This window comes from Suncus etruscus, chromosome 12 (genome assembly GCF_024139225.1).
Source record: "Suncus etruscus isolate mSunEtr1 chromosome 12, mSunEtr1.pri.cur, whole genome shotgun sequence".
NCBI lineage: Eukaryota > Metazoa > Chordata > Mammalia > Eulipotyphla > Soricidae > Suncus > Suncus etruscus.
In genome coordinates this window covers 18,105,370-18,127,422 of record NC_064859.1, presented here as the reverse complement: position 1 = coordinate 18,127,422, position 22,053 = coordinate 18,105,370, and the positions used below count along the sequence as shown (strand labels likewise).

Here is a 22,053-nt window from a genome sequence, read left to right as displayed (position 1 = left end):
AATTCCTTTCCTAATTTTGGAAACCTTAACATCCAGCTCTTCTCCTCCATCTTGAAGTAGTGGCTCCCACTGTTGATTATCCATGGGGCAACTCTCTGTATGTCTCTAATGCTACTTTTTCACTATTTTGAATAATTAGTATTATTTGTTTTTTGTTTTGTTGTGGTGCCACACCTAGTAGTGCTTAGGGGTTACTCCTAGCTCTGTACTCAGGAATTACTCCTGCTGGTGCTTGGGGAACCTTATGGATGCCAGGGATTGAACCTGGGTCAGTCATGTGCAAGGCAAACATCCTACCCTTAGTTCCTTCACTCCAGTTCCATAATCATCATTTCTTTCTTTTTTTTTCTTTGTTTTTGGGCCACAGTCTGCAGTGCTCAGGGGTTACTCCTGGATCTGCGCTTATAAATCCTGGTAGGCTCTGGGGACCATATGGCATGCTCGAGATTAAACCCGGGTCCATCCTGGGTCTGCCACGTGCAAGGCAAACTCCCTAAGGCTGTGCTATTGCCCTGTCCCCAGACCATAATCATTTCTATGAAATTGTAATTAATGAGATAGAATCTGTGTCTCATGTTTATATCTTCCACATTGTTAATCATCTAGTTTGTAAATAAATGTTAATTATTGACTGGAATGCAATAAGTATTTCACGTTGCTTCTTGATTCAGAACCTTCTGCACTGGAGTCAGCTGTATTCATCTCATGAGAGAGTCTTAGTCTCACTTCTGGTAATCAGTCTGTGAGACCATTTCATCAAGGAAAGGGAACCTGAGTGTTTGGCCCTGCTGGAAAGGCCCAGCAGGGCCTAAAAGTGGTGCTGGTACTTCCATCACTGTCTCTGCATAATTTGGGGTCCATTTGCCATTGACAGTGGTGTATTAGATCTGATTAGCAGTGTACTTTGGTGGGGTGTGAACAGAAGATACGTGTGTGGAAAGGTAATGCTCAGATCTTTTCAGCAAAGGAAAGAGGAAAAACTCTAGACATCATGAATGAGAATGTCCCATGGAGCCAATCCAAAATCACACGCAGACTTCTGGGTCAGACTGTAGTAGAAACTGGCATGAGAGGGGCCTTTCCTACGTGTGGGAGACATGCTAGACAGGCCCGTCACAATCTGCTAATGTGCTACTGACTGTTCTTTTTGCTTTGTGCCTCATTTTGTAGCCTGATTGGAGGAATGGATTTCACAGAGGCCTACTCAGACACGTGCTCTACCGTCGGACTAGCTGCCAGAGAGGGCAATGTGAAAGTCTTAAGGAAGCTCCTCCAGAAAGGGCATAGTGTGGATATTGCTGACAACAGGGGCTGGATGCCTATTCATGAAGCAGCTTATCACAACTCTGTCCAGTGTTTGCAGATGTTAATTCATGCAGGTAAAGTGCACTTATGATATGGGGTGTGAATGTAGAAGCTGAATTAGAAAAACCATAAGGGCATGTAAATGCGTGGCTTCCTAATGGTAATACTTGTTGCTGTCTCTACCCATGAACTGTCTGCCTATACTTGTGCATTGGGTTTATCCGCCCTGAGTTATGTCTGGTCGGTTCCAAATAGACATTCATACATGTTCTCCTGATGGAAGGATTGGTGCTGGGCCCCTATATGTTAGGGCTCAATGATGTGATAGAATTAACATGCTATTTTGATTGGAGACATACTGGTCATGTTTATTTTTCCTCTCTTGCTCAACAGAAGGAGCAATGTTGTTGAAATTATGGGTGTGTGTGTTTAACTTGCATTAATCATTTCCTAAAAGTATACCTTTTGGCTTCCTTAGTTATAAGGCCAGGTACTCTGACTTCATTTGCTGAGGACAAAATACAGAACCGGACACTAGTTCCCTGCCTTTATTATATTTCTATTCTTGTCAGTGCATCCCAACAATAAGTATGTCAACAGACAAGATAATTTTAAGAGTACCTTTGTAAAGAAAAGAGGTGAATGAGAAAGGAGCAGTTCCTTCCTGCTGCTTGTCTCTTTCCATGCTGCATTCAATTGAATTCAGGCATGGAAGTTGGGATCAGCCCTGTGGGAGTGTTTCCACCACAGAAACCAGACAGTGCTAAATTAGATTTTTCCTCCTGCTCTCCAGAGCCAGCCTTCTCTGCAATGCATAAATGAGATTAGATGAGAGATTCTGATGTTTACATGATGAGGGCGTGGAGAATATGAACGGTGGGTAAGCGGTGCTTTGTCCTGATCATGATACTTGATGCTTAGTTTGTGTATAAAGGACTAGTACTGAGTCAGAGTGGTGCCATGAGTGGTAGGGCAAGAAACAGGAAAGGACACAGCTAAGCAGTGCCAAGTTGGGTTGGCATGTGAACCCAGGCCATGGCCATGCCAGTGCTGTGCTCTACCACTTGACTTATCTGTGTTTGGTGGCCATGAGGAACAGTGACAGGAGAAAAGTATGTCATAACCCGAGCTGTTTGATTGGAACCTTTTCTTTCTGACCCTAAGACACATGTTTTTACCTCTGTAGTTTGTTGCAGTGTTTAACCAGAAACATTTATGGCATTCAGTTAATTTAAACTGAGCTGAATATGATTCCATGTTATAACATTCATTTATGAACTGATTACATTTCAGTGACCATGGACGTTCAGATTCTTTCCTATGTAGTGCTCACCAGGAAGTTAAATTTTTGAGTACTTTCCTAAACAGAATTGCTACTTTATTTACTTATGGATGGGAAAGGAAATGATCCTTATACAATTTTTATCTTGATGGGAGGGTAATTTGTCTTTTTTTTTTTTTTTTTGTCTTAAGGAATGAAGATTGGAATGGTCAATTTGACCAAATCATAATACAGAAGTTTGACATTTTTGCTTTCAATGTTCTAGAATCTTTTATTTTATTTTATTTTGGGCCACATGTGGTGATGCTCAGGGGCCACTCCCGGCTATGCTCTCAGAAATCACCCCTGGCTTGGGGGACCTTGTGGGATGCCAGGGATTGAACCATGTCCACGTGCAAGGCAAACGCCCTACCACTGTGCCACCGCATATGTTCCAGAATCTATTACAATTAGTTGTTTAAAGATGTTAGAATAATATGCTATCCTCCTAAGATTTAAAAAACTTAATATATGTGTTCAGACTCTGAAGTTAATTCCCTAGTTTGAGTTTGCCAGCTGCAGTGACAAAGGCATTAATTTGCATATATAATCAAAAGGCTCATCTCTCAAAACAACTCATAGTATTTTCTCTTTCCTCACATTAGAATGTGTTGTTTATGTTATCACATTTTACTTTTAGTACTGAAGCAACTTAGGCATGTTTTTGGCTAGATATACTTGATCTTGCTATAGTTAGTCTATGTATTTTGTTGGGAATTATAACCCTTCTTTTAATAGCATCCTTTTTTTTGGGGGGGGGAATGGATGTTTCTGGAGTACAAGACAGTCATACAATCTGTAGTTGTAGCAGAGAAAAGAGCACTTGTCATGTGTGTTTTTAATCAGGAGCACCAGCAGTGGGCGAGGCTTCTTTTAACTCCACATCCCTGCAACGCTGGCTTTTCTGGTTCTTTTGTTTGTTTGTTTTGGGCCACACCTGGCAGTGCTCAGGGGTTTATTCCTGGTTCTTCATTCAGAAATTGCTCCTGGCAGGGTCAGAGACAATGTGGGATGTCGGGTGTCCATCCAGGGTTGGCTGTGTGCAAGGCAAACACCCTACCACTGTGCTATTGCTCTGGTCTCTCCTTATGTCTTCTTTGAGGAAGTTTTTATTCATCTCTTTTCCCTATTTTGGAAGAGATTGATTGTAAAGTTAGAGATTAGATCATTTCCCTCAATGAAATGTTAAAATAAAATCTATTGTTTTTTCATTAATTTTTTTTTCTTTTCTTTTTTTTTTTTTTTTTTGTTTTTGGGTCACACCTGGCAGCGCTCAGGGGTTACTCCTGGCTCCACGCTCAGAAATTGCCCCTGGCAGGCACAGGGGACCATATGGGATGCCAGGATTTGAACCACTATCCTTCTGCATGAAAGGCAAACGCCTTACCTCCATGCTATCTCTCCGGCCCAATATTTCATTAATTTTTGCTTAAGCAAATACTTGATTCATTTTCAGTTCTTGATTTTTTTTTTTTGTTAGATTTCAAATCCTGCTTTTTTTCTTTGTCTTCCCACAAAAATGAAGGAAGAGAAATGAGTGTGTGGGTAGAATTAGTCTTTTCTGTATTTCAACAGAACTTTCCTACTCTGACCTCTTTTTCTTGATTTTAAAATATAGTTTATTTTATATAAACTATAAAATATAGTTATATATTTACACACACATATATGTTTTCTTTGGGCCACACCTGGCAGTTCTTGAGGGTTACTCCTGGCTTGGCACTCAGGAATCACACTCCTCGTGTGATTCTTGGAGAACCATATAGAATGCTGGGGATTGGACCCAGGTCAGCCTCATATAAGGCAAGCTCCTTACCTGGTGTACTATCTACTATCTCTCTTGTCCCAAAATTACTTAATTTAAATGCTATATGAAAATTTTCTCCGATTATTTTTTAATCCTGAGCAATAGAAATTATATCTTTCAGTGGATGTTTTTATCATCTTCCCCCAGATTCATCTGAAAACTACATTAAGACAAAGACGTTTGAAGGCTTCTGTGCATTACATCTTGCTGCCAGTCAGGGCCATTGGAAAGTTGTCCAGATACTTCTGGAAGCTGGGGCAGATCCTAATGTGACTACTTCAGAGGAGACCACGCCGCTGTTCTTAGGTAAACTGTGCTGCTTTCTGTACTTAATTGCTTGCTTACTTACTAGGGAAAGTCAAGACTTCCCTACTGTTCTTAGGTAAAGTATGCCATTTGCAGCACTGTTTATTTGTATACTTACTAAGGAAAACTAATTTTTACACCTACTCCCAAAAAACTCCTGCCAGCCTTTTGTACTTACAGTGTGTTCTTTGGCAAATGCTGTAGTGACTCTGATTCTGAAACCAAAGAGATACTTTTTCCAAGATTTTCTCACTGTTTCCCATACTTAGGTGATAACACCTAGGAATATGTCAAAATATATGTATATTTTTTTAGTTGTGAATTTGAGGCCACACCCAGTGGTGCTCAGGACTTACTCCCAACACTGTGCTCAGGGATCATTCCTGCGGGCGCTGGCAAACAAACCTGGGTCAGTCTCATGTAAGCAAAATATACTACACTCTGTACTGTCTGTCTGGCCCAGAAACATTTAAAGATGGAAAATGATTCTGCATTTAATCACCATTACTAGTGTTCTGACTGTTACCAGGAGGGCCAGGTAGAGTTTAAACAGTACCAGTTAGAAGGTTATCTCTGAAACTTATATATTTTGTCTTTTATTTTTCTTGGCTTTAAAAAGTCAAAAAATAGGGGCCGGGCAGTGGCGCTAGAGGTAAGGTGCCTGCCTTGCCTGCGCTAGCCTAGGACGGACCGCGGTTCGATCCCCCGGCGTCCCATATGGTCCCCCAAGCCAGGAGCAACTTCTGAGCGCATAGCCAGGAGTAACCCCTGAGTGTCACCGGGTGTGGCCCAAAAACCAAAAAAAAAAAAAAAAAAAAGTAAAGTCAAAAAATAATTTTTTTTTTGGATCAAAGCCAGCAGTACTCAGGATTTACTTCTGGCTCTGTGCAGCCATCTCTGGCAGCGCTTGGGGGACCTTTTGGTGTGTCAGGACTTGAACCTGGGTTGGACACATTGCAAAGCAAAGTATCCTCCTCTCTGTACTATCTATCTCTCCAGCCCAAAAGTCAAGTGTTTTTTTTTTTTGTTTTTTTTTTTTTTTTGAATTTTAGGCTACATCCAGTGGCGCTCAGGGGTTATTCCTGTCTCTGTGCTCAGAAATTGCTCCTGGCAGGCTTGGGGGACCATATGAGATGCCAAGAATCAAACCTTGGCCCATCCCCGGTTAACCGCTTGCAAGGCCAATGCTCTACCGCTGTGCTATTGCTCCAGTCCCCAAAATCAAGAAAATTTTATGGAAGAAATTGGTAACTAAACCGATAGCACCAGTCGGTTTGTTGCTACCATGGGAATGTCACTTTTCAAACATTATCAATTATGGACTATTTTTTAAAACTTCCTAACGATAGCGACCAAGTTCTAAATTAAGTTGAAAAATGGAATTCTGGCTCTTCCAGTAACCTGAGCTTCCATTTTTAATCTGACTCATAAATACCTGGTAAAATTTAGCAGTCGATTTGTGTATCTCTATTTTTATACCCTATTTTTTGTTTTGTGAGATATAACTGTTAGTTTACAGAAGCATGTGTTTTAATTGTACCATTTCCCATCTCTTCAAAATACAGTTTTTTTTTATACCACTCACAACAAAGTCCCACTGTCCTTTTCCCAAATCTGTTGGTCCCCACTTGCCTTCTACCACTTCCAAGTAACCACAAAGATTTACGTTTCAATCTGTAATGAAAGTAGATTCTGGGCCAGAGAGATAGCATGCATATAAGGCGCTTGCCTTGCATGCAGAAGAACGTGGTTTGAATTCCGGCATCCCATATGGTCCCCTGAGATTGCCAGGAGTGATTTCTGAAGAGACTGGGAAAAGTGCTCTATGTTCTATTTTTTGCTAATGTGGTTTATTTTTAAAAAATACTTAAAAATTTTTCTTGGTTTTTGGGTCACACCTGGCAGTGCTCAAAGGTTACTCTGCCTTCAGGAACTTCTGACAATGCCCAGAGGACTCTATGAGATACCCAGGATTGAGCCCAAGTTGGCCTCATGCAAGGCAAACACTCTCCCGGGATGCTTTGCTGTTGATTGGGCTTCCTTTGACTCCATTTTATTTATTTATTTTTTGTTTTTTTTTTTTTGGGCCACACCCATTTGATGCTCAGGGGTTACTCCTGGCTAAGCACTCAGAAAATGCCCCTGTCTTGGAGGAACCATGTGGGACGCTGGGGGATCGAACCACGGTCCTTCCTTGGCTAGCGCTTGCAAGGCAGACCTCTAGCACCACCTCTCTGTCCCCCCTTTGACTTCCTTTTCTTTTTTTTTTTTTTTTTTTTTTTTTTGGGCCACACCCGGCGGCGCTCAGGGGTTACTCCTGGCTGTCTGCTCAGAAATAGCTCCTGGCAGGCATGAGGGACCATATGGGACACCGGGATTCCACCTTTGGTCGTGGATCGGCGCTTGCAAGACAAACACCGCTGTGCTATCTCTCCGGGCCCCCTTTGACTTCATTTTTACTGAGGTACCATGACTCCCAGTTCTTGCTATTTTTCCGTGCTGTCCCAGCCCCAGTGCCAACACAAGTGCCTTTTCACTCCCCGGTGTCTGAAGAACTTTCCTTTCTCTCCCTCACCCCTGGCAAAGCTCCTTCCAGAACAGTGCTTTCTTTGGATACTTTCATTTTTCTCTGAGACATAGTGTTTCTTTTCAAGATAGAGATTTGGGGCCCAGAGAGATAGCACAGCGGTGTTTGCCTTGCAAGCAGCCGATCCAGGACCTAAGGTGGTTGGTTGGAATCCCGGTGTCCCATATGGTCCCCTGTGCCTGCCAGCAGCTATTTCTGAGCAGACAGCCAGGAGTGACCCCTGAGCACTGCCGGGTGTGGCCCCCCCAAAAAAAAAATCAGTTCAAGATATAGATTTGAATTTCATGCATTTTAGCCAATATTTGGGAATGAGAAAAACATTTATCTGCATTTTGGTGATGGTTTTATTTTTCTCACATCCCTTCTAAAATAGTCAAGCTTAGTTACATAATTTCCTAATCTAAAATAGTTAAGCTTATGCTACATAATTTCCTAACTTCCTAAAGCTATCTGTACCTGTCATATCTGTTTTCATGATTTTAGTTGTTTTAACAAATTATTCTAAAACAGCCATATTTTCATTTAGTTTGTGATAATATCGGTACGATAAGGATTGGTTTTTATTGTCTACTACTCCTTGTCTCTGCAACTTATATATATATATATTTATTTTTATTTTTTATTATTTTATTTTATTTTTTTTTTTTTTGGTTTTTGGTTTTTGGGTCACACCCGGTGGTGCTCAGGGGTTACTCCTGGCTGTCTGCTCAGAAATAGCTCCTGGCAGGCACGGGGGACCATATGGGACACCGGGATTCGAACCAACCACCTTTGGTCCTGGATCGGCTGCTTGCAAGGCAGATGCCGCTGTGCTATCTCTCTGGGCCCGTTTTTTTTTTTTTTTTTTTTTTTTGGGTCACACTGGCAGCACTCAGGGGTTACTCCTGGGTCTATGCTCAGACATCGCTCCTGGCAGGCTCTGGGGACCATATGGAATGCCGGGATTCGAACCACCATACTTCTGAATGCAAGGCAAATGCTTTACCTCCATGCTATCTTTTCAGCTCCAGCAACTTATATTTTTTTAAAATCTTTTTTATTTATTTTATTTTAGGGAGAGGAAGAGAGAGGGAGAGGGAAAGAGGTAGGGAAAGAAAGAGAGAGGGAAGAAGGGAGGGAGAGAGAGGGAGAGGAAGAGGGAGGGAGCTAGGGAGAGGGAGTGTAAAAAGGAGAGGGACAGAGAGGTAGAGGAAGAGGGAAGGAGAGGAGGAGTGGGAGAGGGAGTGAGCTTTTTTATTTTCAATCTTTTTTTTGTTGTTGTTTTTGGATCACACCTGGTAGTGTTCAGGGGTTACTCCTGGCTCTACACTCAGAAATTGCTCCTCGGAGGCTCTGGGAAGCATATGGGATGCGGAATTTGAACCACTGTCCTTCTGCATGCATGGCAAGCACCCTACCTTCATGTTATCTCTTTTAATCTTTTTGTGGATTGTTTTCTTGCTCCTTGGTGAGAACTCATTCAGAAATGCAAGATTTGGGGCTGAAGAGATAGCACAGCGGTAGGGCGTTTGCCTTGTACACAACCGATCCAGGACGGATGGCGGTTCAAATCCCGGCATCTCATATGGTCGCCTGTGTCTTCCAGGAGCAATTTCTGAACGCAGAGCCAGGAGTAACCCCTGAGCGCTGCTGGGTGTGACCCAAAAACCAAAAAAAGAAATGGGAGATTTCTATTGATTTACTTTTAGTTTTATGCTTTTATGTTTGGGCCACACTTGGTGGTGCTCAGGAACTACATGGTGGGGGGGTTGTTCTCTGAGGTTTGAGGGATTTAACCATGCTCAACCAAACCCCTTAGCTCCTGTCTCAGCTCTCTGGCTCTTCTAGAGGCGTGTAAGGACCAATCTACAGTGATACCTTGTGTACCAACTGGTTTTCTTTTGACTGGGGTTTGCCTTGTGCCGTCTTATGTTAGGTAGAACTGACAGTCCATACGGATCCTGGTCTGGCTTCTCTGACTTTGGGGTTGCCTCTGGGCTCAGTGTAGCACTTGCTGCCCAATCATGGTTGCTTTCTTCGGGTAGAAAATCGATGTTTTCATCTTACGGTTACTTTTTTATTTTTGTGAGGGTTTCCAAAATACCTTCCCTGTTATTCCACAGGGAATTAGTCTCATATAAGGGAAAGAAATGCCCTCCCTGCTGTCCTATCCCTGCTTTGGTGGCCTTCTCAGGTGATGTGGGATTAATTGCAAAGTATACTTCTGGAAAGAACAAAGAGAAATTTTTATTTTGTTAGAATTAAAATTAGAAGTTCACATCTAAGATTCTTGATTTTCATATTTGGTAATATTCTAGTTTATCATAGCATGTACTAACATGAGTTTATGTTAATTTATGCCAGTTTATATATAGTTTATATAGCCTAATGCAAAGGCCTGCTAAGCTTTTCCCACCTTCTTACTCTGTGTTTCTTTAGTTCCAGTACAGTAGCATTGCTACAGATGTTAGTCTGGTGCTTCGGCCAGAATGCTGCTCAGTATGCTGCTTCCTTCACTAATAAGTTATGTCCTTGGGACATACTGGTTGCTACTTTTGCTTGTTGGAGATTATTTGCAGGGATGCCCTGTCTTGGAGTAACACTTGCTTATCAGATAAGAACATTTTAATCAGGATACACACACACACACACACACACACACACATAATATTTTTGTTTTGCTGCCACATCAAGTGGCGCTCAGGCATTACTCTTGTCTCTTCACTTAGAAATCACATTTGGCAGGCTCAGAGACATGAGGTGCCAAAAAAATCAAACCTGGGTCTGCTGTGTGCAAACAAACACCCTATCTGTTATTCCATCCCTCTACCCTCATTGTCAGCATAGATGCATAAGATAAATCATGGGGTAGTTAATAAGTGCTTAAATAAGACAGAAATGTCACTTTTTTGTTTGTTTGTTTTTGGGTCACACCTAGAAGTACTCAGGGGTTACTCCTGGCTCTATGCTCAGAAATCACTCCTGGCAGGCTCGGGGAACCATATGGGATGCCAGGACTCAAACCACCGTCCTTCTGCATGCGAGGCAAATGCCTTACCTCCATGCTATCTCTTCGGCCCCGAAATGTCACTTTTTAATATAATTATAAATGTTTGTTCTTACCACATTTTAGACTAAAGATGGCCAAGATATATGGAATCTATCTGAAGGCATCAAAAATGTTTTGAAATGATTAATTTTTAATTTTTAGTTGAGCTATCACAGTTTATATTACTATTGTAGTTATTTTATAGTTGCTGGAATTATTTCTATAACCCTCGGAGGAGTGCCTTATTTTATAACTAGTATGATTATAAGCTTCAATTATAAAATAAATAAGCATGGCCAATACTACTTCTTTAGTGACAAGCTTAACACAAAGAGAATTCTGCATCCTTTCTAGTGTCTTTGCTAGAGTGAAGGGTTACAACTGTGGTCTCCTGTCATTGGAGTCAGGAAAGGATTTTAGTGGTACTGTTGGGATAAACTGCATTCACATGGACTAAGATACCAAGAGGAGAGGGGAATAGAATCCCTCATCATTGCAGTTGGAGTTTCTGTAAAGGCACCACCAGATGTCAGTGTGATCACAGGGCCAGAGCAGTACTGCACTAGGTGAGTGGATGTTCCCTTTGTTGCTTCATGAAAGAAGTATAGGAAAAAAAGTTATATGCCAATTAGGCGTAGAATAGAAAGGTTGTATATGATATATGTAGGGAAGTAAAGTACATCCATAATGGAGGATGGAGTACATATGGAAATTTAAAATGGGTATGATTTTTAGGCCAGAGCATAGCACAGTGGATTTGGCTTGCATGCTCTGATCAGGTCCGATCTCCAGCACCCTATAAGGTCCACTGAGCCTGTCAGTAGGGCGGAGCCAGGAGTAACCCCATAAGCACCACAGGATGTAGCCCCTCCCCAAAAAGGTATGATTTCAATATGAATCAAATGCTCTAATAAATCTGGGTGGCTACGAGAATCCCAGAGCTTCTAGTGTGCTGCTGTAGCAGAGGAGATTGGCTTTCTGTGGCTAAACTGTCTGTTATAGCCGTGATACTTCTTGGTAGAGTAAAAATGGAAGTTAGTTTTGGGATTATAGATGTAAAATTTTACTTTTGGTATAAAGCTCGTCTATCATAGTTTCCTAGAAAATATAGCCAGAGTAGGCCATTTTCCAGTAGAGCATTCAATAGTACAATAACAGTAGCTAATATTCCTTTAAAAATTTATTCTTTAGGGGCTGGAGAGATAGTACAGTAATTAAGTGTCTTGCACTCTGCCATCCCGGGTTTGATCCCTACCATCCCATATGGTCCCCAAGTTTACTCTTTCACATTAAACAGTGATTATGGTTTGCAACTCCTGGTTCATCACTGTGTATCTCTGTCTGCTCTATTTACTCTAGATGAGAGCTTCTTTGAATTCTCTGAAGTCTCTTTGCCTCTCTGAAGTCTCATGTGATACTAGTGGCCTTTAAATAAGCTTGGACTTTGGTTTCAAGTTTTGTGGTAGTGAAAGGCTGCTTCTATTGCTTCTAGTTCCTTGATTTCCTTTCAAAAGTATTTTGTATTTTAGGATATGTTTTTCCAGATAATGCCTTTTTCTCTCTGAGAAGTTGAAAAACTTGTTTGTTAAAAAATATTAACAGCCTTCAAAAAACCAAACCAAACCAGCCCCTGGGGCTGGAGAGAGAGAGTCCTAAGGGCCAGTAGCCACGGTACAGATTCTGCACGTGAGAGGCCCCAGTACAGTCCCAGAATGAGCCCTGAGCACCACTTCCAGTCCGGAAGTAGTCACAAAGCATTTGCAGGTCTGACCCACAAAAATACAGACAGATGGTGGTGGCAGGAAAGGATGTTCTCATGTACTTGTTGCTTTCTTGGAATTTTGTCTTTCCAGGTATCTTCATCCTATGGTAGGACCTACTTTGGGATTGTCCGCCATTGTCCTCAGAATTTCTGGATTTTCTCTTTTTCTGTCTCAGCAATACCATTTCATTCGAAGGCAGAAAAGTGTTTCCCATGACTTCATATTTTTCACATCCCTTGACCTCTACATTCCAAAACGGGCTGTTTAATTTTGCCCTTATTCTTTATTCTTGTGCTTTTTCTTTTTATCTCTTAGATATTGGTGTGATACCAGATCATATGATTCTGCTCTTTTTTCTTTTTTGGAATCCACAGTGTTCTAGAATTATTTATTTCCTTTCCTGGAATACTTAACCAATAAATAGAAAGTAAATCTGTTTTTATATTCATTAACTGATTTTAAATTGAACCCTAATGTACAGTATGTGAGGTATGATTCTTCGTCTTCAATTTCTAAATGTGTCATGTAAATAAACACAAGGAGTTTATCTAACTTTTTTCAAAGGAGAGACATTGATAGTGGTTGTAAGCTTTTAGTACATTTTTCTAAACCATTAATTTTTTAAAGCATATTTATTGACTAATAATCACCCTGAAATAATTAGAAATAGCTATAAAATGCTATTTATCTGCTCATGTGTTGGTTTTAATTTTGATTAATTGGGAAACGTTTTCACTAGAAATGTAGAAATCAGATAATTTATGACTGATGCTAAAAAGTGAAAACAATTTTTCTCTCGTCTGACTTTTATAGTGTATTTAATGACCAAAACAGTTGTTCAACTTTGGATCTTGAAAGGTCATCCTAATGCTTGAAAAACAAGCTTATCTTCATTCTGCTTTATGTATTACTTCACACCTCAGCAGACTGACAGTCTTTAACAGGGGCCAGTTATAGAATTATTTTTGTCAGCATTCATTGATAATTGTGTATGATTTAGATAGGAGACAGGTTTCTTTTGTTTCTCCCATACCTGCACTCAAAATTAGAGTGACTTTAGATTGATTATGGGAAACTAAACTTAGCATGGCACTATTGTTCTTTCCTTGGAAAGTACTATTGATCCTTAGCTTAGAAATAAGATGTTAGGGCCCGGAGAGATAGCACAACGGTGTTTGCCTTGCAAGCAGCCGATCCAGGACCTAAGGTGGTTGGTTCGAATCCCGGTGTTCCATATGGTCCCCCGTGCCTGCCGGAGCTATTTCTGAGCAGACAGCCAGGAGTAACCCTGAGCACCGCTGGGTGTGACCCAACAACAACAACAAAAAAAGATGGTAAAGGTCCAGAGAGATAGCATGGAGGTAGGGCATTTGCCTTGCATGCAGAAGGATAGTGATTCAAATCCTGGCATCCCATATGGTCCCCCAAGCCTGCCAGGAACAATTTCTGAGCGTAGAGCCAGGAGAAACCCCTGAGTGCTGCCCGGGTATAACCCAAACAAAACAAAACAAAACAAAAAAAGAAATAAGATGTTAAACTTCTATAAGATATAAGCTTTTATAGTCTTATGGCTAGATTTCTAGAACCTCCCACAATAAGAGTATTTTTGATGAAAGAACTTCTAGTGTGTGTATGTGTGTGTGTGTGGGGGGGGGGGCTGGGAGCTTTGTAGTGCTCAGGATTTAACCTGGTGCTCCCACATATGAAACATGTGTTCCGGCCCTTTAAGCTCTCTTCCTGTTTTTAGGGGGAAACAAGCTTTGTTCAGTCAATGAAATCAGTATCAAGGCATGTTGCCCAACTTTAATAATAATAAATATTACATTCATCTTTTTTGGCTTTGTACTTTTTTGTTTGTTTGTTTGTTTTGTTTTTGGGTCACATCTGGCAGCACTCAGGGGTTCCTTCTGACTCTACGCTCAGAAATCGCTACTGGCAGGCTTGGGGACCATATGGGATGCCAGGATTTGAACCACTGTCCTTTTTTTTTTTTTGGTTTTTGGGCCACACCCGGTGACGCTCAGGGGTTACTCCTGGCTATGCGCTCAGAAGTCGCTCCTGGCTTGGGGGACCATATGGGACACCGGGGGATCGAACCGCGGTCCGTCCTAGGCTAGCGCAGGCAAGGCAGGCACCTTACCTCTAGCGCCACCGCCCGGCCCCGAACCACTGTCCTTCTGCAGGCAAGGCAAATGCCCTGCCCCCATGCCATCTCTCCGGCCCCATGGCTTTTTTTTTTTTTTTTTTTGGTTTTTGAGTCACACCCGGCAGCGCTCAGGAGTTACTCCTGGTTCTATGCTCAGAAATTGCTCCTGGCAGGCTCAGGGGACCATATGAGATGACGGGATTTGAACCACTGACCTTCTGCATGAAAGGCAAACACCTTACCTTCATGCTATCTCTCTGGCCCGGGCTATTCTTTAGTTTTTTATTTATATGAACATTTTTTCAGGTACAGTCCTTAATCCAAGGGTCTGTGCCTTTCTAAATCTTTTGTTTGGGGCTGTATCTGGCAGTGCTGAGAGGATATTGCCAACTCTGTTTGGGGGTTCACTCCCAGTGGTTCTCAGGGGCCCAGAGAGGTTTGGAGATTGAATATGGGCTTTCCACATGTGGAGGTGGTCCTCAGCATGTAGAACTGTCTCTCCCACACATGTCTTCTGCCTTAAGATGAGAGTTACTGATTTTAAGAAACAATTTATTAAAGCTTAGTTATTCTTAAGTTTCATGCATAATTGGGTTCCAGCAGCAGCCCCTCACCAGTGTTTTCTTCCCTCCACCAGGGCCCCCCAGGTCCATCCCCACATCACACACACCCGGCCCCCTTCCACATCCCAGCCTGCTGCTTTGACAGGTTCCCTTTTAAGTTTGGTTGTATTTGGATCTCTTGTCTTCAGTGCTGTTGACTCTGTGTGTGTCTATGTCTATTTAGCTGTATTGTTCCTTTACACCACTGATGTGCTTAGAACAGCTCTACACTCCCTGTTGCTTCGTATCTTTTCTTCTCTCCTCGATTACTTTTCTTCTTGCCTTTTCTCCTCCCTGTTCTCTGGGGTTCAGGGTGATCTAGGCATCCTCCCTTTCAAGCATTTTATTCTCTTATTCATTTATTCTGTATACCACTGTAGGTCACATATTAGTGATACCATCCTGTGTCCTTTTGGCTTATTTCATTTAACAGGTCTCTTCCAAGAGAGTTGTTGTTTCTTGCTTTTTGCTTCCAACTATGGAAAACAGTAACAATATTCTTAAAGTGAAATAAAAGTTTTTTTTAGTTTATGTTTCTAACCTCTTTTCCCATTACCAAGCACATGAAGTAGTATACATCTCTGCACACTCTCCTTAAAGATCCTGATGTTTTCTCAAGCATATAGTTTTAAAAGCAATGTAATAATCTCATGTCTATAATATCCACAGTATACCTTATACTTGTTTGTGTGTATACTTATTAAGTACTATTTAGTGTTTTTATTTGGTTTTGGGCTACAGTCTGTGGTGCCCAGGGATTACTCCTGGCTCTGCACTTAGAAATCACTCTTGGCAGGCTTGGAGGACCATATGGGATGTCAGGGATCGAACCCAGGTCTGTCCTGGTTCAGCCGCGTACAAGGCAAACAGCCTACCACTGTGCTATCACTCTTGCCCAGCCCCATTTAGTTCTATTTTATTTTTTCTTGTTCATTTTCTATGCCTAAACTACAGAATCACTGCTACTTTCAAAGTAAAGTTTTGTGGTAGGAAACATTCTGGAAAATGTAACCGGACTTGTTTCATGTAAGAATTTAATAGCATCCTAACTTCACTTAGGTTGAAATTGCAAATTGTCATATATACATGGTATTAGACTCCACATATGTTGTGATAAAGTTAAATCAGAATGTAGAAGGAAGAATAATTAGGTTGATATAAATAGTAAAAAAGGGCCTATGAATATGGATATGTAAAATTCCTTTAGAGGATCTACTCAAAAGGCAATTAAGGAGAGAGTAATTATTTTTTATTTTTTATTTTTGTTTTTGTTTTTGGGTCACACCCAGCAGTGCTCAGGGGTTACTCCTGGCTCTACGCTCAGAAATCTCTCCTGGCTGGCTCGCGGGACCATATGGGACGCTGGGATTTAAACCACCTTCCTTCTGCATGCAAGGCAAATGCCTTACCTTCATGCTATCTCTCTGTCCCCGAGAGTCATTTTTTGTTGCTGAAGTTAACATGCATTTATTTCACAACATTTATAGTTTGTCTGGTTAAAATGAGCAACATTTTACTATATTTTAGTGATAGAACAAAACTAATGATTGCTATTTATGATAGCAAAATGGTCTCTGGGGGCTGGAGCAATAGCACAGTGGTAATACAGATTGGGGTTCTATTCCTGGCATCCTATATGGTCGCCTGAGATGGCCAGGAGTGATTTCTGAGCAAAGCCTGGAGTAATCCTTGAGCGCCACCGGGTGTGGCCCCAAGACAAACAAAAAACAAAACAAAACTTGTCTTTGATGCAGCACTTACAGTATTTCTCATTGAGTCTGTAAGTGATGTGTGCTTTGCAACCAAATAGTAATGATAACAGATGATAAAAAAATCTTTGGCCATTTTTCTTGTACTGTTAATTTTCCACCTCCCAGTTGCATTTTATTTTATTTTTATTTTTTTTATTTTTTTATTTTTTGGTTTTTGGGCCACACCCAGCAGTGCTCAGGAGTTACTCCTGGCTGTCTGCTCAGAAATAGCTCCTGGCAGGCACGGGGGACCATATGGGACACCGGGATTCGAACTAACCACCTTTGGTCCTGGATCGGCTGCTTGCAAGGCAAACACCGCTGTGCTATCTCTCCGGGCCCCCAGTTGCATTTTAAACAAGAGAAACTGTCCCTCTGTTATCAGAAAGAATAAACATTCATCTTATGCTCTGTCCCCTTGCATCTTTTCAAAATCGGTCAGTCATCATTTGTAAGTGCACTGGAAAGGTATCCAGGTAAAATGTCTCGGGGTAAGGCAGTGGGGAGGAATGTCTTGGTGTATTGCAGTAGGATTCTGTCTTGTTGCTAGGATCTGTCACTGCATTTTGAGCTCTGGGGTGAATCCGGAATGAGAGGACACTCAAGCAGATTGGGTTTCCAAGCACGAGTTTTGTTGACGATCATAGTTTTGACTGCTGTGTTGCAGCTGTTGGAAGCGGCCGGATCGAGGTGCTCAAGCTGTTGCTTGAAGGTGGAGCAAATGTCAGCGGATCCCATTCTCTGTGTGGGTGGAATTCTTTGCACCAGGCTACTTTTCAGGTAACCTCTACATTTCTCATTTCTTTGCCACGTGGATCGTGGGTCTTACACTTTTCAAATGACAGTGCTATTTGGGTTTCACATCCCCTCTGCCTGTGATTCCTGATGGTCAGTGTGGTGAAGAACAGGTCATCTAAATGCTAATGATGATTCCAGTAAACAAGCTGCTCCTGTAGTTCCAGCTGTTTTGGGCTACCAGTATGATCTAGGGTTTTCAGGTGTTGATAGCATAGTTAAGAGACCATCCAGTATTGGGGATATAAATTGGCAATGATCAGGGACTGATATTTAAAGGACTGTGTTAGAAACAGTTAGAATTCCTTAGGACCAGGACCAGTAAGCTAATTTTGCAGGATTTTTATAAACATAATTTCCTGAGACCAGCATTTCATCTGTTTATGTTTAACCAGTTAGCCAAAGTTATAGATGATCTGTTAGTTTATATCTCATTCCCACCCAATAGTGAGATTTTTTTTTTCGTTTTTTGTTTTTGGGCCACATTTGGCTGCACTAAGGCATTACTCCTTGCTCTGTGCTCAGAAATCATTCTTGGCAGGCTTGGGGGACTATATGGGATGCAGGGGGTCAAACCTCATTTGGGTTAGCCACATATGAGGCTAATGCCCTCCCTGCTGTGCTACTTCTCATGCTCTGACACTGAGTTCTTTTTTTTTTTTTTTTGGATAATACCTGGTAGCACTCGGGTCATTCCTGGCTCTACGCTCAGAAATTCCTCTAGATGCCATGATTCGAACCACCGTCCTTCTGTATTGAAGGCAAACACCCTACCTCCATGCTATCTCTCTGGCCCTACCCCCCCTCCCCCTTTTAAGTAAAGTTTTCCTATAGGGAAGATTTCTAAAAACAATAGAAAAGATAGTTACTGTATTCTGTTTTCTCTTAAAACATGAATCTGTCTTTTAGGAAAATACTGAGATGGTAAAGCTACTTCTTAAAAAAGGAGCCAACAAGGAATGCCAGGATGACTTTGGAATTACGTCTTTATTTGTGGCTGCACAGTACGGGAAGTTCGAAAGCTTGCGCTTACTTATTTCATCAGGTAGGATTAATCTATCGGGCTTTGCACTATTAAAAAGTTTCCTCCCTAGGGCCCGGAGAGATAGTACAGCGGCGTTTGCCTTGCAAGCAGCCAATCCAGGACCAAAGGTGGTTGGTTCGAATCCCGGTGTCCCATATGGTTCCCCGTGCCTGCCAGGAGCTATTTCTGAGCAGACAGCCAGGAGTAACCCCTGAACAACGCCAGGTGTGACCCAAAAACCAAAAACCAAAAAAAAAAAAAGTTTCCTCCCTAAAAAAAAAAAGAGTGCCTATGAGTTGATTTATAAGCATAATAATTATTAAATATAAAGTTTATAAGCATAATTGTTTATTCCTAACATAGTGCGATATGTGCAATGAATTGCTCTGAGAAGGGGCTTGTGGAAGTATCACTAACGCTCTCATTCAATTTTTAGAAAATTGAATGATGGAACCTTCCTTGCTTCCTTTCTTAGGGGAGACCACACATTTCTAACTTCCTTGGATGTGAGACTAGTTGAGCCTTAATTACTTTATTAGGGAGCGACTTTGATTTTGAAGCCTTGGGGTTGTATATTGGGATCAATTATCTGAGTATTCAAATGAATTTCTTTGTCAATGTCAGCTTGAACTCAGCGAAAGTTTCATTATAGCAAATACACACAGAACAGCCCAAGGGGGCTTTTATTGGCCTTTTTGCAGAAGGAAAGATTTGATCTGGAAGAACTTTTTTTTTTTTCCTGTTTGGAATAACTTTTTATTCCTCCCAACACTACTCATATGCTCCCAGTGTTAACCCTAATGAAATGTGGATAGTCACTAGCAGAAGGAAGCTGGTACCAGATTTGCCACTAGCCAATTTTTTTTTTTAATATTTTGTTTAGTTTTATTTGGGGGAGGGGATTACACCTGTTTATATTCAGGGCTTACTCTGAGGGATTGGGGTCAGAGTCTTCCCCATGAGAGCCAGGTGTTCTGCCAGTTCAACCATAGGGACCATAAACTTTTTATTGAAATAAATTACTCATGATTCTTTTTATGTCTTCTGGTGCCAGAAGTTCTAGATATCTGTGTGTGACTATCTTCAGAATAAAACAGGTTCAATTGCACTTAATGGCTTTCTCCTCATGCCTGGCTGGTCTCCTGGAAGCACTCAGTACTAGTTTTGTTTGGCTTAATGCTTAGTTCTTTTTCTCCTCTCCCTGAATAGTTACGTTAAATTGAAAAGAAAATGGAACATGGTCATAATGTGACTTGGTATGTTTCTAGCTCCTGAAAATGACTTCCTTTCCTTTCAGTGAATTATTTGTCATTTTTTCAACTCTCCAACTTACACTCTTACAGCAGGTCTGCTTTCTTTTTCTTTTTGATATTTTGAAATTGTCCATCAAACTGAACATTGTTTAAAGAAAGCTAAGTGGTTTTCTTTCTAGATTCATTCTTCTAAATCTGATAATAGATGAAGCATCCACTGTACATATGTCAAGAAGGGATTTATGTAGTCATGTTGAGCTTGATTTCTGAAGCTTCTAGGAACTATATTTTTGTTTGTTTTAAGACCATACCCCTCTGTGCTCAGGGCTTATAACTCTGCACTTAGGGATCATTCCTGATGGGACTCTGGGAACCACCTGGGGTACTGAGTTAGGAGCCTGGGTCACCCTTGTGTAATGCAAGTGTCCTACCAACTGTGGTATCTTTCCAGCCTCAGATTTCATAAACTTATTTACCTTTGTTTTTTTTTTTTTTTATTTTGATCTTTGGTTTAGTCAAGGTGCATTTAAGTAAAAGTTTTTCCCCTCTTTGATGATGAAAACCATTGAGATATACTATATCTACAATATCTGACTCATTATTTTTAACGAATTAGGTTTGAGAAAGTCTTATTTTGAAACTTTCTCAAAAATAGTTGTCCTTCCAGTCTTTTAAAATTATACATTGGTATCTTTAAAATAATTAATTTAGAAGCAAAAGATCTTTTTTTTCGTAGGCTCAGTCACTCAGTGGTCATGAAGAAAAGGGATAGAGTGAAGAGGGAAGTCAGAATTAGTTTAAAGTCAGCCTTCCATGTATTTCCTGTCTGCTGGATAGTGTTTAATACTGTTTAGCTGGAATCAACATCTATGAAGTCCCATCCCGTAGTTTTTCTTGTCTTTTTCAGGTGAGAAATGGTAGCCGTATTTGATGGTAACCCTTTTGTTTGTTTGTTTGTTTGTTTTGGTCATACCTGGCAGCACTCAGGGGTTACTCCTGGCTCTACGCTCAGAAGTTGCTCCTGGCAGGCTCAGGGGACCATATGGGATGCCGGGTTTTGAACCACCGACCTTCTGCATGCAAGGCAAACGTCCTACCACCATGCTATCTCTCTGGCCCCTGATGGTGACCTTTTTTATTGTTACATACTTTTGGGGGTGCTCAGGGGGGAGCTTCTTTTTAGGTGCAGAGGATCTTGCTGTGTTCTGAATGGAACCGAGGCCTCCTGGATCTAGAGCATGAGCTCAGCTGTCTCTCAGACCCAAAGGGTTCCCTCCCTTCTTTCCCCCACACCAGCTCTGTGCTTAGTGGTCTACTAGTCCTGGTGGGACTCAGTATCGATATGTTGTCTCGTTGGCCTGGGCCTTTTTCAGAGCCAGCCACCAGTTATTTGAGTTGTCTCCTTAGTTCCTGCACCTGTCATAATCAACTGACTATTGGATCCACAAAATTCTTTTTGGAGGGGATATTGGCGTGAAGGGTATATTGAAGATTTTTATTTTAGCTTAAAAAATGGATTATAAAATAGTAATCACAGGGCCGGAGCGATAGTGCAGCAGGTAGGGCGCTTGCCTTGCACACAGCTGACCTGAGTTCGAGCCTTGTTGTCCCATATGGTTCCCCTAGCCAGCGAGGCTTGATTCCTGAGTACAGAACCAGGAGTAACCCCTGAGCTACTGCCAGATTTGACCCCAAAACAAAGAAACAAACAAAAAACGAGTGGTTACTTGTTTCTCACTGACATGAAAGCAAGAACAACTGAATGGAATCAACAAGTTAGGAATATCATTGTTTTTATATAAAAATTAAAATTCACTCAGGAGAGAAATTATTGTATTGTGAAATGCTTTGATATTTATGACAGTTTGATTCTTTTCGGTTAAGTGAGCATTATTTATATGTTGATTTTTTTTTTTTTTTGCATTAGGTGCCAATGTGAATTGCCAAGCCTTGGACAAAGCCACTCCCTTGTTCATTGCTTCCCAGGAGGGACACACCAGCTGTGTTGCACAGTTACTGTCCAGTGGGGCAGACCCCAATCTGTACTGTAATGAAGACAACTGGCAGCTTCCTATTCATGCAGCTGCACAGATGGGCCATGCAGAGTAAGTGTTGAAACTATACTTTCAGTGGGCTCAGGATGTCAAGGAGGTGGGGACCTCCCAGGCCAACCTTTACATTGCCAGGCAAAGTCCTTAGCAGTTCCTTCCTGGCCAGTTTGCAGTGTCTAGAGTAACCTCCCCACTAGTCTACCTGTGGGGTGGAGACAAAAGAACCCCTGGGCTGTAAGGAGCTAAGCCTGCCTTGATTGTTCAGGCCCATGCTCAATTTACCACTTTCTTCCTGCCTTAAGTATCACTGGTCT

The 22,053-nt window shown here is 41.5% G+C and overlaps 1 protein-coding gene across 1 annotated transcript in view; it reads left to right on the top strand.

Annotated features, from left to right (window-relative positions):
• ASB3 (ankyrin repeat and SOCS box containing 3) overlaps positions 1-22,053 on the top strand; it is a 60,371-nt gene that overhangs the window by 12,722 nt on the left and 25,596 nt on the right. The window contains exons 2-6 of the mRNA XM_049784803.1: positions 1,171-1,379; positions 4,581-4,739; positions 17,284-17,396; positions 18,321-18,456; positions 21,616-21,793. Of these exons, the coding sequence (XP_049640760.1) occupies positions 1,184-1,379; positions 4,581-4,739; positions 17,284-17,396; positions 18,321-18,456; positions 21,616-21,793 (782 nt within the window). The 5' untranslated portion in view covers positions 1,171-1,183. The remainder of the gene's footprint in view (positions 1-1,170; positions 1,380-4,580; positions 4,740-17,283; positions 17,397-18,320; positions 18,457-21,615; positions 21,794-22,053) is intronic.